This window comes from Notothenia rossii, assembly GCF_949606895.1.
Source record: "Notothenia rossii genome assembly, chromosome: 9".
Lineage (NCBI taxonomy): Eukaryota > Metazoa > Chordata > Actinopteri > Perciformes > Nototheniidae > Notothenia > Notothenia rossii.
The window spans coordinates 55,522,074-55,536,174 of NC_136907.1; the positions used below are offsets into that span (position 1 = coordinate 55,522,074).

General features: G+C 40.6%; 1 protein-coding gene across 4 annotated transcripts; it reads left to right on the top strand.

Moving 5' to 3' along the window:
• Nucleotides 1-65: 65 nt before the first annotated feature.
• Nucleotides 66-4,791, top strand: LOC307019501 (solute carrier family 22 member 13-like). Of its 4 annotated transcripts, XM_079650466.1 has the most exons (11): nt 66-488; nt 556-659; nt 741-895; nt 1,014-1,182; nt 1,983-2,103; nt 2,779-2,873; nt 2,957-3,000; nt 3,133-3,171; nt 3,257-3,365; nt 3,440-3,646; nt 3,886-4,791. In XM_079650466.1, the coding sequence occupies exons 1-11, from the start codon at nt 114-116 to the stop codon at nt 3,959-3,961; spliced, it is 1,494 nt and encodes a 497-aa protein (XP_079506592.1). In that variant the 5' UTR covers nt 66-113; the 3' UTR covers nt 3,962-4,791. The 4 variants fall into 4 exon arrangements, with proteins under 4 accessions (XP_079506592.1, XP_079506590.1, XP_079506591.1 ...); XM_079650464.1 differs by having other exon boundaries at nt 2,957-3,171; XM_079650465.1 differs by having other exon boundaries at nt 2,957-3,171; nt 3,476-3,646.
• Nucleotides 4,792-14,101: the final 9,310 nt, after the last annotated feature.

Consider the following 14,101-nt stretch of genomic DNA (forward strand, 5'->3'; position numbering starts at 1 on the left):
GGTCCTGTGTGCTCGCCACACATTCAGTTACAAAGGTTAAACATTTATTTCGACTTGAGCTTTTGGAAGAAAGTGTCTAAGAGTTGGTGTCGCACTTAATCATTCGTTTGAAAATGGTTGATTTTGGAGCGATTTTGCGAACTATTGGCGACTTTGGTTTGTTCCAGAAAATCATCCTTCTTGGGTTAACCCTCCCAAATGTCTTCTTGCCCCTTTTCTTTTGTAGTTTTCTTTTTATGGAGTCAGATCCAGATAGACACTGTAACACAGACTGGATCCTTCGGGCGGACTCTAACCTGACCACAGATGAGCAGCTGAACCTGACTCTGCCCCGAGAGGATGACGGGACCTTCAGCAAGTGTCAGATGTTTGTCCCTGTGAACTGGTCTATTGGTTCCATCAGGGAGTACGGACTCAATGAGACCGCAGGGTGCCAGAATGGATGGGTGTACTTCAGAACGCTGTATGAAGCCACCGTAGTCACTGATGTAAGTCAAGAATGTTGTGTGGTTTCTTTGATGGTGCCACTGCTCTACTGATTCTGCTGCTTTGCAGTTTGATCTCGTCTGTGACAAGTCGTACATGGCTGAGGTTGTGCAGGCGATCTTCATGTCTGGTTTACTTGCTGGTTCATTCATCTTTGGACCAACAGCTGAATCGTGAGTTACTTGTAAAAGGTATATTAGAAATGTGCAAAATGTATGAAAGCCTAAACCTTCAAACCACTGACTAAACTTTAGGTACGGCCGCAGGAGAACCACCCAGCTACCAGTCGTGCTCTTGCAAATATTCGTCATAGTTGCTGGTGTGTCTCCAAATGTCTACGTCTACATAGTGACGCAGTTCATAGTTGGAGCTGCCCTCGGGGGATATAGAATTAACTCCACCGTATTAGGTATGACTTGTTTTTAATCAACCAACATTTGATTAACGGTCAAAATCACAAGGCAATTTTCTGGTTCCTTTTCATTCCTAGATCTGCAGTGATTTTGGTGTTTAAATTATGTTTGTAGCTACAGAGTGGATTGGGGTCACCAAAAGGTCCTTTGCTTCCTGTATGAGCCAGTTGTTTGCAGCTTTTGGACAGTGTGTCATGGCTGGTCTGGTCTATGGCATCCGTGACTGGAGAAAAGCACAGTACATCATAGGAGGAGTGCAGGCCTTTGTAACGTTGTACATATGGTATGTGTTACACTTTGTTATTTAAATGTTTTGTTCATTGCTGTATGTAGACACTTAAGAGAAGTTTGGAGGTTTTGAATTGTGTTTGTATGAGATAATTATCAATAGTCAATGGGTAGCACTCGGCACACCCTCTTTTCCGAGAAGTTATATTATATTAAGTGTATGCCATATCGAGAATATTTTAACCTTTAGCTTTGCCATGTCGTGAGACCAAAGGGCTTTTATCTATATTTAGTATTCACTTTGTCGTCAAAGCTACCAGACTCCATTAAAAAAAAATATCGGCTTGCAGAACAATAGCATTTGTTTTTTTGTATTTTTGTGTCACAAATAAAATTACAGTTTTTTTCCAAAGAGTCTGGCGGATTCAACAAAAGCATAGATAATGGCTTTAGTTCACTGTCAGAGACATTGTGTAGTTGTTTGATGCTAAATGTAAAACATTATATATTCATGGGCCTTTTATTTAAGGTACTAGGTGCTGCTGACCCCCAAGCACAGCACTACATTGCTAATCCCTTGTGCTTCAAATCCTGTCTGCTTCACCAAAATGGGGGGGTGCCCACCACCATCTATTGTAGTTATTACACTGATTAGATATGTAGTAGGCTACTAAAGTCCTTTTAACCCACTTTCTGTTCAAACCTACCAAATAAACCGTGTGTATTGCAAAACCAGTGTGTTCAAGAAGACTGTGTAATCCACCTTGTTGGTAGATCACATTTTGAGTTTGTTCCGTTAAATGAATAACCGTTTATGAGTGAATTCAACGTTTGGATTGTGGTTAATCTTTTCAGGTGGATTCCTGAATCTGCAAGGTGGTTGCTGGAACAGGGAAGAACTGAAGAAGCTAATCAATTGATACGTAGAGTCGCAGCAATCAACAAAAGGAAAATCCCAGATAACCTGCTGGATGAGGTTTATGAGATACAATTTAATTGGATTTTGTGAATATATACTTCATAAGCAGTGCCAGCATGGCTGTCGATTTAACAGTCTACAGCCAAGCTAGCACTGCTGTGGGGCTTTACTAGGAACAGTGGTGCTTTAAAATTAAGGTTAACAGCAGCAAGCTCTCATGTTGACGATGACAATTATAATCCATTGATTTTGAAGTTGTTATACTTTCTAAGTTCCACCATTTTAGTTTAGCATGTTAGCTTGCTAACAACCTCTAAACACAAAGTAAAGCTGAGGCTAATGAGGGTGTTATAAGTTTCCAAGGTACTTGGTCATCAAATTAATTATTGGACAAAGCTAAAACATTTGACCTGTGGATGGCACTCCATTGAGGAGCAAATTCCCTTTTATGCACACATGCCGCAATTGCTTTTCAGATACTATTTTTTTTTTTTTTTAATGTGACCTTTATATATTTAATGTTCAATGAAATCTAGTTCAAAGTCAATTGAAATGTACACATTACCCATATAATTAAAATATGATTGTAAACAAAGGGGTGTAACAGGGCAAAGAGATATTGCCTATTGAAGGGATATCAACCCTTTATCAGAATGAATGTAATTGCTGCCTAATTCATAGAATCACTGCTCAAAGTTTTGTCTTTACTATATTAATCCATCTGCCCTTCAGGTCACCGGGGGACGGGAAATGAAAAGTGGGGGAATAAAAGCAATTTTTACCTCAGCAGTCCTGGTTAAATATTTGTTAATTTTATCTTTTGCCTGGTAAGTTAAGCACAATTTGAAATGTATTTTATAAAACAATTGCTTAAAGGTTTGTAACATGTTTGTGTTCCTGTGATTTGAAGGTTTTCGTTAAACCTTGGCTACTTCTGCGTAATTTTGAATGTGGGTAAGTTTGGTCTGAACATCTTCCTGGTTCAGTTCCTGTTTGGGATGACTGAGGTGCCCGCACATCTCCTCTGTATCTGGTTTTTGGAGTTAATTGGGAGAAAAAAATCCTTAATATCAACCCTCCTGACAGGAGGGGTGTTTTGCCTCTTAACCTTGGCTTTCCCTCGAGGTGAATCCCTTGTCCTTTAAGTTCACTAGATGATTAGAAATACATCTGACCATCTGTGGGGTTTAAACCTTTTTTTTTGTTTCAGACTGCTCTATTGTTATCACAGCCCTTGTTACCGCCGGGAAGTTCTTTCTGAACTGGGCAGGTTCAGTATGTTTGATCTACATTCAGGAGTTGTTTCCCACTTCTGTCAGGTACGCAAATTAAATATATACAGAATATGTTATTATAGAAATTATACATTTGAAAGTTAACTGAACTTTTTCAGGCAAACTGCCGTTGGCTTTGGCTCTATTGCCTATAGAGGAGCAGGCTTGATGTCCCCCTTGCTCAACATGTTGGCCATTTACCACTGGGCCATACCCATCTTAGTCTTCAGCAGCCTTGCAGTGACCAGTGGAGCTCTTGTCTTTCTGCTCCCTGAGACCCGGAGAACAGAGCTGCCTGACTCAGCTAATGAGACCGAGGGCAACAGGTAAGATGGTTGCATGATTTAAAGAGTTCATGTGGCAATATTGTCTTGGGAGTCAGTTCAAGGCCAACCAGTGGCTTCCATCCACACTAGAACTTAATTTGACTAGATCTTGTTTTTCTTTATCCGTAAAAACACGACAATGTAATAGAAAATTACAATGTCCTAATATATCTTACAGTTTAATTGAAACAAGACATATATTTGACTTTGTCTTAATGGTGTCTTCCTTTACTTTCTAGGAATATGAGCACAAAAAAAATGGGCAGTGACTCCAACGTGGTCGAACAAAACGGCAGAAATTCCACCAAACTCTAGCCGATATGGTTAATCTTTTTTAAAGATGTTTTTGTCGTGTGAGATCTGCATATACAATATTTCTTGTGAATGCTCTTTGGCCTTCAATTTTGCTGAGTCACATTGTGTGTTTGCTAATGTCTTACTCAATTTTTGGTATTTACGGCTTTCATTTCTGTAAGATGCTGAAAATCAGTCTGTGAATTTCAAAGGTCTAAGGCTAAAACATAGAACGTTTGTAATCTAAAAATAATTGATAACGTATATTCATCTAAAAAATATATGTACAAAATGCCTCATTTTGTGTAACAATTTAATATGAAGGAAACTACATTTCAGTTAGAGTGGAATTTAAAAAAAGTCTTTAAGTCCTTAATCAAACTTGCCTTGAACCCTAGAAACCCTGATTTAGGATTGCATATCCTTATCTGTAAATGTAAATACAGCTGGGGGGTGGTCCACAACAGGACATTTTACATCAAAACAACTGTATTTGACAAGCTTGCACATAGCCACTGTGCAAAAACAGCTAATAAGTTGTGACCTGCTGCTGTCTTATCAGTCTTTAAACAGGAGGGTATTGCTTCATGACTCACACAATTCACATGAGAGCTAACAACATGCAGTGGAGATGCAAATTCAGCAAACATCTACCTGATTTTACAAGAAACATAAAACAAACCCTTGTTAAATAATAGGGTTTTAGTTTTTTCTACATGTGACTTCTCAATCTTTTGGTGAGCCGTTTCCTATACAGTTTCATCTGAATATTTTAAAAGGCCTTGGGGTAACTGTATCATATTTCAACAACAACGATAAGAGACACACGCAAATAAACAAAACTTTGGGTGGCTCAAGTTTTTTCTTTTCAATTGAGCTGTGACAGAAGCAGCATTACCATAACAATACAATACTGCCGCTTTGAGCTTAAAGGACTAGTTCAGATTTGTTGAAGTAGGTTTGTATGAGTTACTTATCCATACTCATCGTATATAAACTACAGATAATTAGCTACAGTATCAGCATGGAAGCAAAGTTGTGCTGGAGACAGGGCCATCAGAACAAATTATTTCTGCCATATTAAACAAATAACTATACCTAAACCTATAAAGTGTAAATGTATGCTGTATTTAGAATACTTTCGACACTTAACTTTGCTGTCCAGCAGCCCTTTCCATCGGGGAACTGAAGCTGTTTTTTATCCTCTCTCCGAAGTCACCATAATCCATTGATAAACAAACCGGTTAAATATTACTCCCTATTTGTTGGAGCTCCTCAGAGAAGTGATTCCTGTCACATTCTCACTTGTGTGGCATGTAAAAGGAAACAATTCTGAAGAGGTTACAACCAAAGAAAGCAAAACATACTTTAGAAAAGCATTCTTTCTTTAATATAAATATTTCTTCTGCCCGTGTCCAAACCAGGCTTTTCTGGATAAGCGCATTTTTAAAATATAGTCATTGTCCACAGGGGCGGCGCCAGGGGGGAGCTAGGGGGTGCTGAATCATCCCTCAGGATTGCCAAAGCACCCCCAATAAATATGTTTTTTCTTTTTCTTTTCTTTTTGAATGTATTTTTTATTAAATTAGAAAAAGTATTGATTACATCAATGCAAATGTGAAACAAACAAATGTTTGACCAAAAACATAAAGCCGACACAGGTGATATGATTGGGCCAATGGCCAGCACCCATTAGATTTTTGACCTACCCATAGGCTAAATCAGTGGTTCTCAACTGGTCAGGCGGCCTCTGGACCCACTTTTTACTTGGTCAATAAATCGCGACCCAATATTTTGAAGCACTCAAATCTATTCAACAAAAAATTGTGCTGTAATATACGCTTTTCAGTTTACAATATTAATTAAAGTGAAGTACAGTGCATATATCTCTTCACATAACTAAAGTATGCTTTTAAAAAAGGTTTATGAGATGATGGAATCAAAGCTGAACTGTAGAAAAAGGCACACATGCTGAAAACCCAACCCCAGCAGGAGATTTTTAGAAATACTAACATAAACTATGCATTCTGGTACACTCTGAGAAGAAAATAAATAAATCTATTACTACCCGACATATTAATAATATTTTATGCCATTGTTTGTTTTTCACTTAGTTCTGACAGAGAGAAGAGCAAAGAGGAGATGGTCTGTGTGAATTACTTTAAATTGTGGGTAAGGGTAGATAGACCTGTCAATCATCAAACCGGGGGTCATATTTCATTATTTGTTCACAAAGTGAAAAATGTATCGTTTTTTAGTCCTTAAACGTCCACGTGTGGATACTCAATCAAAACCACCTGAAAGCGAGAGGGATTCGGCACATAATAGGCCTCGTGAGTACAAGTAGCTTACTTCTGGGTCTCTGTGTTTCATTCAAGCTCTGCTCTGTGTGTGTGTGGCACGAGCCATTTTGTTATGGGGGTTATTCCCTATCTTTATTCAAGAGCGTGGTATTTACATTTGAGAGCATACTTTATTGATTTCTTTCACTCAAACCCTGTCCTCACACTCAAATAGTGCCTGCTTGCACTTAGATTTGCTCTGCTTCTGCTCAAACTGTACGCTTGCACTCAGATATATTGCTGTTTACAGATTTGTTCTGCTCTCAGATTTATTCTGTGCGCGCTCGAAACTTTTGTGCAACAATCCCGACAAAATCCCTCAACCAATAGGAGGCCAGGTGTCCTTGCGTGTGCGTTCGCTTTACTTATTACAGCATCCCGTAAGGGCGGTTACTCTTTGGTTTATAAACTCCCGCCCTCCACGGCTTTATAACATTGCATGTACTGCACTTGTTTGATTTACAACTTTTTTTTGGGGGGGGGAGCACAGTTATTATATATATATACCCTACATAACAGCTACGTTCAGTGGCGAACTGGGACTAAAAATCAGCCCGGGAATAAAATAAAATCGTCCCTCCGTTGCCTTTTGCACAAAACATTAACAACAATAACAGCTAGCGAATGTCGTCGTTTAGGTGTTTTTTTTTTCTGGAGATAGGCGCTTCTCAATCCACTCCTCCATAGTAAGGCCACCCCGGAGGTCGAAGTTAAACTTAAATCTTTCCATCACACTTTGTTAGTTAGTTAGTTAGTTTCGTGACGGACGTAATGTAACAGTTGTAACCTTTATATGTCTATGGTTGTAACGGTTCTCAGACGCGGAGGGATACTGACTTGTGAAAAGTAACTACAATTATTCCCTGGATATACGCTCATTATATCACGGCTAAGAAACATCAGATTGCCTGATTTGACTTGTCCGTTTTATAAACATATACTAACTGTGCTTACACCCCCCCCCAAAAAAAGTTGTACATGTTAGGCTTGTTTGAGACAAGCGAGACCTGCGCAGACCTGCGCAATTTCGATCAACGTCTTGCGTTGCATGATGGTTAGTCATTTTGTCCGACTTGCTCTGGAGGCTTGCGTACATGAGACGTTGAAATCTCGCGGGACAAAGACGCCCGCAGCCTTGAGAGCGAGGCGCGGCGAGGCGGCTCCACGGGCTGCGGAAGCGAAATGCTTGATGGGAAACGACTCGCTGGTATCTCGAGCTGAGCGCTCATTGGTGGTTTTTACCACGTGCTGGTGATGAAACTCTCCAATTGGCTCGGCAACAGTTTGTTGTTGTTTTGTGTCAGTTTTACGTCGCCCCCTCCATTAAAACATTTCATAATTGTTCCACAATGTTTATCATCATGAAATTAATATCTATATATGTTATACTATACTATACTTGCACTGCTTACCGTTTTCATACTTTATATATCTTAGCATATTCATACACACTGCTCATACTGCTCACAGGCTGCTGTTTATATTCATAACCCTCACTGTTTATTCATCATTCACTTCATTCTATATTTTATTCTGTAGATTGTGTACATTACTTTTCACTTTACTACTTGTTGCACTCCTGGTTGGAAGCTAAACTGTATTTCGTTGTCTCAGTACCTGTAATATGTGCAATAACAATAAAGTTTAATCTAATCTTGAGCAGCAACAAATGTATTTACTTAGTACATATCTGACATTAACGATTAAACACATGTGCGCATTCTTTATAAATGCAAACTTAGTCAAGCCGACTCCGGAGGTGGCGGTATGCACCTTAAAGTTGTTTGCAATCCGCCAAAAAAACGGAAGAAGAAGAAGAAGAAGAAGAAGAAGAAGCCGAAGCCGAAGCCGAAGCCGAAGCCGACTCGGAGCTGTCCGACTTCAGGCGAGCTTTTTGAGACCTCCCCGGGCTGCGATCGGCTATTCTCGTCTACTTTCGAGGCGAGCCGCAACGCGTCTCAAACAAGCCTGTTGTGTAATAAAGCCATGGAGGGCGGGAGTTTATAAACCAAAGAGTAACCGCCCTTACGGGACGTTGTAATAAGTAAAGCGAACGCACACGCAAGGACACCTGGCCTCCTATTGGTTGAGGGATTTTGACAGGATTGTTGCACAAAAGTTTCGAGCGCGCACAGAATAAATCTGAGAGCAGAACAAATCTGTAAACAGCAATATATCTGAGTGCAAGCGTACAGTTTGAGCAGAAGCAGAGCAAATCTAAGTGCAAGCAGGCACTATTTGAGTGTGAGGGCACCAAGACACCAATTTCCAAAACCGTACTGACCTGCATCATGAAAATATTGAATCTGTGTGGGTTGAAATTCTTTTTGACAATGCTAAATCTGTAATAGTCGGGACAATTTATAGACCACCGGAACAGAGTGACTTTTATGATACATTAGATGGGTGTTTGGCTGAGGTGGGGGATGTGGAGACAATTATTATTGGAGACTGGAACACGGATATGCAACGTAAAGACACGTCCGTCTTCAAGTCCTTCAGTAGGATTTGTGATATGCACGGCTTCAGCCAGCTAATCACCCAACCCACCCGGGTATGTGAAACAACACAGACTACCATTGATCTCATTCTGACCTCTGACAAGTCCAAGATCTCCAGTAAAGGGGTTATAGCATGTGGTTTAAGTGATCATTATATGATATTCTGTACCCGCAAAAGGCTAAAACAAAAGGCCGGCTGTCACAAAACAGTCATATCTAGAGACCTCAAAAACTACTCTAGCGAGGCCTTTAACCTAGAACTGGAGAGCCTGGACTGGTCAGATGAGCTCGGTGGTACGCAAGTTGAAGAAACATGGCTTGGTTTCAAAAATAAATTCTCTGCAATACTCAATGATTTGGCCCCCCTAAGAACAACCAGGGTAAAAAATCGCGCAGAGCCGTGGATGCACTCCGGCATACTAACCACCATGAAAACCAGAGACAAAAAATGCTCTGAGTTTCATAAAAGTCAGTCAATGATTTCCAAAAGCACGAGCAGTGAACTCCTGGCCCACGTGACTGAACTAAAAATTGAAAGAAACAGACTAAGAAATGACGTAAGCTCCATGATCAAAACTGCCAAAAAGAATTTCATCAATGTCAAAACTGAGGAAAACAAAAATAAACCCCGTGAACTTTGGAAATTACTCAATAACCAGCTTGGCTGCAGTAAGAAACTAAAAACGAGATTTTCGAACTTAAACATAAAGACAGATAACAGGCTCATCACAGACAAACTGGACGTGGCCAAGTACTTGAACATTTTTTTCACAAACATAGCCACAACTCTTGTAAATAAATTATCCTCCCACTCAGGGCTTTTTGGAGTAGATCACATCATGACCTACTACAAAAACCTAGGGGTACGCAAAGATGATTTCAGTCTAGCAAGGGTAACATCAGCAGAGGTACTCATTAAACTGAGCGCCCTCCAACCTAACAAGGCCACTGGCCACGACAATATCCCCTCCAAATTCCTCAGAGACACAGCAACCGCCATCTCACCAGTCATAGCTCACATAATTAACCTCTCCATAAAACAGGGGAAAGTACCCAAAGACTTCAAAATTGCAAGAGTAACCCCCCTGCACAAAAAGGGCAGCAAATTGGACCCAGGCAACTACCGCCCTGTTTCTATACTTACCTCCATCTCGAAAGTCATGGAAAAAATAGTATATGAACAGGTCGAAAAGTACCTTGCGGACAAGAAACTAATCTATGAATTTCAATCTGGCTTTAGAACATCCCACTCCACTGACACATGCCTTCTTTATTTAAACGACCACATCAGACAAGAGGTGGACGAGGGCAAATACTGCGGCATGGTTATGCTGGACCTGCAAAAGGCTTTCGACACTGTCAATCACCCCATTCTGATTGACAAGCTAAAAGCAATTGGTTTTGATAAACTATCGGTGAGCTGGATGCAATCCTACCTGGAGGGGAGAGAACAGATGGTGGAGGTAAACGGTACTCTGTCCCCCCCCCCCCTCCCAGTGAGCTGTGGTGTTCCACAAGGAAGCATATTAGGTCCGTTACTGTTCCTAATTTATGCAAATGACATGTCATCAGCATGTGACTGCAACTTGTTCCTGTTCGCGGACGACTCAGCCCTGCTGGTCTCTGACAGGAGCAGATTGCAGGTTGAAAAAACCCTCAGCTCCGAGCTCGGCAGAATCTGCACCTGGCTTGCCGATAATAAATTATCATTACACCTGGGTAAAACGGAGTCCATTCTCTTCGGTTCGAAACATAATCTCAGCAAATCCGACGACTTCTCAGTTGCAGTGGGTGACATTATTGTCACAAGTAAGAAGGAAATTACATACCTAGGATCTATTCTTGAGGCAAACCTCTCCTGTGACAAAATGGCATCCAATGTAATAAAAAAAGTCAATCAAAGAACTAGATTCCTATACCGGATCTCCTCTCTGGTAAACAAAAACACCCTGAAAACTCTGGCAGGAGCACTCATTCAAGGGTACTATGACTATGCTTGCACGTCATGGTACCATAGCACCTCCAAGGCGCTAAAAATAAAACTTCAAACATCACAAAATAAACTGGTCAGACTACTGCTTGACCTTTCATCTAGAACCCACCTCACCTCTGCCCACTTTGACAACCTAGGATGGCTTAGAGTAGACGACAGAGTACAGCTACTTGCAATGGGCCTGGTCTACAAGATCCAATACACCTCTATGGTACCCATGTACATGTCAAAATTCTTCCCAAAGGTCAAGGAATATCATGATCATAACACCAGAGGGAGCTCCACAAATCATGTAAAACCCAGATTTGGCACAAAAAAAGGGGAATACACGTTTCGCAAATTATGCCACATCAAGGTGGAACGCTCTTCCCACTACTGTAAAGGAAAGTAAAACTATACTTACCTTCAAAACCTCTCTTAAAGAGCACCTTCGGGGGAGAGCATTGCAAAACTGGCTCCGGTAATGGTACAAATCTCAACCTGTCGTACAATGGACAGCTTCCCCCCCCCCATCTATGTATATACTCGCATTTTAGACTTTGTTACTAACTGTATATCTGTAGACTTGGTATGTCTTAAATGTCCGGTTAGGATGTATTAGAACGAAATCTAAAATGAAATTTGTAAGTAAGCCATCTGTATGTAGAAAAACACCTGTATGTAATTTGTAAATAAGCCATCTGTATGTCAAATATGTCTTGTATGTCTTAAATGATATGATGAATTGGAAATGGGGGACCCTGATGTAAACAAGACGAAAGTCTTTCTCTGGTCTGCATCCCCTTAACAATTGTATGTTTTGAGCTGTACTGTACTGTACCCAATATACAAGCTGTTAATAAACTTTTCAATCAATCAATCAAAAGGGAAAGAAATCAATAAAGTATGCTCTCAAATTTAAATACCACGCTCTTGAATAAAGATAGGGAATAACTATGGAGTCAGATTTGGGTCAATATTCTAGCACGCAAAACAAGCTACTCACGAGTGGAAAATGTGCTTTTACACGCGCATTAAATGACTTTCACGCGCAGATTAAACCCCCGCGAGCAGAGAGAGCCCTCTTGCTCTCTCGCGGCCGTCAGCCTCACTCGCTCGCGGAGTCTGTCTGCGCGCGGGCGGAGCCACTGGACTTTGATTGACAGCTGCCAGGAAACCTGGAGTTGCCAGGTTTGATAAAGGCCTGAACTACCAAGAGCCGAGGAGTGACAGCAGCAATATCAGTTGGACGAGATTTAATGGTAAAGATGTCCATAAAAAAACATTATATTCGTAAAGTGTACAGCTAATATATATATATATATATATACTGCAGTATATCATTTAGGTATGTTTTGCTGATCTTGTCAGTTGTGGCTGCATGGTGAAATTTGGTGCTTGTGATCCGACCAGCCCTATAGGTCTGCCACTCATTTGACCTTGACTGTTTCCGTGTCACAAATTCCAGTTTCTCACATTGTTGAGGTTGTAGTGTAGTTTTTAGTTTGTGAAATGTATCCTCACATTTCACCTTCATTTCCTGTGGTGAGAGTTCCCGGAGTGTTGCATCAAATAAAGCAGTCAAGGGCTCAGGTAAGTCTGGATGCTCCTCTGAATCAGTGTCAGACGATGCAGTATCCGTGTCACTGTTTTCCAGGCTCGTCAGCTCTGCAGCACCTGGGTACACATCCAGCAGTTCCCGGATGTCATCATCTGTCAACACTGATAATAGAGCAACAAAAAGACACAATTAGTGTGCTGTATAATGTTCACATTTTAAGAATAATGACTGAATTATTCTAAAACCAGACCAGTTAAGCTGTAGATAACAAACAATCGAATTTCTAGAATCAGTAATCTGAAGAGAAAAGGACAGACATATTCAAACTAACATAACAAATGATACTGAAACTATTCAAACTGAGCGTGTATGTTTACAAAAAGTCATGATGCCACATTGGTCTGTAGGCCTTTTCATCTCTGCATCACCAAGTAACACCTTTCTCAGGCTACATTATGGTGTCAAGACACTGAGGACAAATCCTGAGAATTAATTAAATGCACTATGGCAAAAGAAAACTTATCTAGGCTCTGTCAACTATTACATGCCTCTGGGTGTGATACTATTCTTCCTAGCAGATGTTGAAGCTGCTGGAAGTTGCCTGCCAAGCCTCTTTGGTTTGTGGAAGCTGATTTCCCTCAATGGAGCTGGTCTGACTTCTTTCCTGCTGATGTCTTTCCACATGCACACTCCAGAAGTAACCGCTGCTTTCTCTGTCCTTCCCATCCTAACATAGAGCTCAACTTTGAATAATATTGCAGCTGCATGGCTGCAGCGTGACCCAAGACTGAAATTTCACAAAATCATAATAAACATACTGGGCTTGAGAGTAACATTTGCTCTCAGACAAATCTCGGCTCTGGCTATGAAGTAGGTAAACATCTAACTTACTAGACATGTGAGTATCCTAAGCTTAATCAGGTTTTGAATGTAACTGAATGATATTGGCTGCTGACATTTTGAACCCTGTTGTCACTGTGTTGTTGTTCATGAACATGTTAGTTTCAAACCCTGGTTATGATGAGAAAGTTACAGGGCAAGGCATACGATTTTTGATATGGAAAGGAGAGTAATAGCCAGCTGAAAGGACAGTAACACACCCCTGAACTGTTACCTACAAGCCCACAACACCAAATAATAGGCTACTTACCCCGCCATACAGGTGCAATTCGCTGTGAGGACGTAGTTTTCTCGTTGGTTGATTATGACCCAAACCTCATACATCGTTGTCTTGTGTCCTTGTCTTTGACTAGGGAGAATTTCTGATCTCAAAATACAAAACTCTGAGTCTATGTCATGGTATTTGACGTTCTGTACATGACCACAGACAACGTATTCGTAAGCATCCACTGACTTAAAGGCTCGTAATTTCTCTCTGGTGTACACGCTCGGTTTCTCAATTAAATAGGTATATATATCTGGCCACTGTATATTCGGCCACTTGCTAACGTCTTCAACCCACTCATCAATAGAACACGGATCTTGAAGTCGGACACCATTTGTCAAAGTCAACTTGTGAAGGTAACATTCACGATCTTTAGTTGATAATCCCCTTGCGTAGCTTGACAAGCTGTTTATCTCTGCCATCCTTCTGTTGCTTATAAAGATGAGAGGCCTGTAATTTTCATCCTAGGTACACTTCAACAATGAGCGACAGAATGGGGGGAAAGAATCCAGGATATCACACTGTAGGATTTTTAATGAATTCATTGGTAAATTCCTCGGTAAAATAAGTATTCGGTCACCTACAAACAAACAAGATTTCTGGCTCTCACAGACCTGTAA